Consider the following 2,908-nt stretch of genomic DNA (forward strand, 5'->3'; position numbering starts at 1 on the left):
TACATATATATATATATATATATATATATATACCTCCTCCACTCTTATTTCTTTTCTTCCAAGAACATTATTCGTGATCAAAGGGTTGACAGAAACGAGTGGAAAAATGAAGCCCAAAAGTCTTGAAACAAAACAAAACAAACATGCATTTACGCTCATTGTCCATTATTAATTCGTGTATTCGAATGTGTATTGATCCATGTCTGCACGGTCCAATTCAACCAGAACACCTTTACGGCTGTCAAGGTAAGACATCAGATGAAACCGCATAAAGAAAGAGAGAGAGAGTGTGTGTGTGTTTATTGTTTGACCCCCAGGTCAACCGCGAGTGAGCTTACCCATAATTGAAGGTACTTTAACCTGACCATCCCGTATTTTTCAGGTATGGTGTATCTAATATTGCATTATATAGGACGTCCTTTGAATTAAAGGAGATTCGGTGACTGGCGCGAAAGTGAGATAGATGTGATGTGTTTTTTATGTTATGATTTGAATAGTGCGCGCGCCCATGTGTGTGAAACCATGTGTGTGTGTGTGTGTAGAACCGTGTGTATATATATATATATATGTGTAAAAAAAACAACACAAAACATGGTTCAGAATCTAGATGGAGTGAGTATAATGTAGTAACTACGTGTTGACAAAAAGAAGATTAGTGTTGTTTGTAAAACTATGTGTGGTTGTTCTTTTATTATAGTGGATAGTTGTGTGTGTGTGTGTGTGTGTGTGTGTGTGTTGCTTATGTGACAGAAACGGAAATTGTATGTTATGTGCAACATCACGTGTAGTTAACAGTCATGCGTGCGTAGATATGTATAGGAATTTAACACGATTATTGTGCGTGTATTGTGTGTATTTGTGTAGCCTGGAGGTAATGATAGAGCAGACATTGGTGTATGTTGTATATGAGAATCAAAACAGAGTGAAAGCTACATATACAATAATAAAGCGACGCTGATTTATAACGTGCCAGCCACTTTCACATTGTCAAATTTTAGATGGTATCAGTTTCGTAATTGCAGAAAATAAGCGAATGATCGGTGTATTTGAAGAACTTTTCAATTGTTACTTAAAGGAGTTATGAGTGGAGCTAGTGCCGTAACAGACATGCACGTGGTTGTACGATGAGTATTTGGTATTACTTAAAGTGCTATTTACGAACAATATGTTCTGTGATTGTTTATTTATTTCATAGATTTGCTGTTCCGTTTATATATAATTACTTCAATTTTGCTGATAATTATTATGGTCAAAGGTTGGTAAAGTAACTATCTTTTATTTGTTTAAAACTATTATTGACATAACACTGTTTATTTTGCTTACACAGCAACAATTTATGTTTGGAGGTCTACAGTTTTGAAATATATACTCTGTAGAATGTCTTTAAATACCAAGCATTTCTGAGTACCCTTTTAAGCAAGCCATTGTCATTTTTGAAATAATCCTTTCTGGTATAGGTACAAGGTAATGGTACTTGATTTATGAACTCTAACAGAATGAAAGGCAAAGTCGACCTCGGTGGAATTTGAACTCAGAACGTAAAACCAAAAGAATTTTCTCCAGCATGCTAACAATTCTATCAATTTCTACTTAAACGAAGCTTTTCATTTTTAGAATATTATAGCAGTTTCTCTTGCTTACCAACCACATGGTTCCAGGTTCAGTTCCACTGCGTGGCACCTTGGGCAAGTGTCTTCTACTGTAGGCTCGGGCCGACCAAAGCCTTGTGAGTGGATTTGGTAGACGAAAACTGAAAGAAGCCCGTCATATATATATATATATATATATATATATATATATATATGTTTGTGTGTGTTTACCCCCCACCCCCAAACGTAGCTTGACAATCGATGGTAGTGTGTTTACGTCCCCGTAACTCAGCGGTTCGGCAAAAGAGACTGATAGAATAAGTAGTAGGCTTAGAAAGAATAAGTCCTGGGATCAATGTGCTCGACTAAAGGCGGCGCTCCAGTATGGCCACAGTCAAATGGCTGAAACAAGTAAAAGAATAAAAGAAAAAAGAATATATATATATATGTAATGGTAGAGTTTTATTTTTGTAATGGTTGAAATTAGATTTGTGTAAACAATAATATGAAATGTTGGAGTTGTAATCAGTTTGTAAGGATTGGTTCTTCATTGATTGCCATCAAGTGAAGATGAAAGAACAGTGATTGAAGTTGTGAAGAAAATATTTATTTATCGTTAAGTTGTATATACCTTGCTTCGATGGGCAGGTGATAAAATCCTAGAGCATGCGAAGTATAGTTAGATGTGGTAGATTTTCGTTGTATAGTTTTGTGTACACGTTTTCTTAGCAGTAATCCACAGATAGCGATAGAATGATGTTGTAAAAGAACAGAATCAGAGCTAGTGAAAGTTGTAGGGTCGTGGGAAGTTGTCTCATAGTTGCTGACAGTAAATTTCATTTCTTCCTCTGACCATTGTCTTTAGTAGCTGCCTTGCTTGTGATCAAGATTCTAGCGTTCTGCTCCCTAATTGATGGTAGCTGTCTCTGACTCTAGTTGTCGTTCATTAACTGATTGAGTTGTTACTGAACCGAATATCTGAGTTGTCACCAAGTGACTAACTTATTTTTGTATGGGGTTCTTGCTTTCATAACTATCAAGAAGGATAGCCATATCATTGAGAAGAATGGTTTTCGTAGGTGGCACTTGTTATCTCCATTCTAGCATTTGGTGGTCTATAAGAGATTAGAAGGATCAAGTGGTGAAGACATTATTTTGGCCTAGCTAAGGCAATCTGGCAAATGTAAAAACTGCTGTCACAGAAAAACTATTGTTCCACCGTAAGAAAAGTTCTGTTGATCTGTTTACTTGAAATTTGGCCATGGTGGATCGAATCCCACTTCATGCCTGCAAGATGCACTATATATATATATATATAT

The 2,908-nt window shown here is 36.1% G+C and overlaps 1 protein-coding gene across 9 annotated transcripts in view; it reads left to right on the plus strand.

Annotated features, from left to right (window-relative positions):
• Nucleotides 1–2,908, plus strand: part of LOC106872834 (probable protein phosphatase 2C T23F11.1) — a 223,620-nt gene that overhangs the window by 38,353 nt on the left and 182,359 nt on the right. For 4 of the 9 annotated variants that reach the window (XM_052969731.1, XM_052969728.1, XM_052969730.1 and 1 more), the window contains 2 exons: nt 64–246; nt 1,196–1,255. The exons of 3 other annotated variants lie outside the window; for them this stretch is intronic. In XM_052969731.1, the coding sequence (XP_052825691.1) occupies nt 144–246; nt 1,196–1,255 (163 nt within the window). In that variant the 5' untranslated portion in view covers nt 64–143. Of the gene's footprint in view, nt 1–63; nt 247–1,195; nt 1,256–2,908 lie in introns of those variants that run through there. 2 more of the 9 variants (XM_052969732.1, XM_052969733.1) reach the window with 1 other exon arrangement.

The sequence above is a fragment of the Octopus bimaculoides genome, chromosome 7 (genome assembly GCF_001194135.2).
Source record: "Octopus bimaculoides isolate UCB-OBI-ISO-001 chromosome 7, ASM119413v2, whole genome shotgun sequence".
Lineage (NCBI taxonomy): Eukaryota > Metazoa > Mollusca > Cephalopoda > Octopoda > Octopodidae > Octopus > Octopus bimaculoides.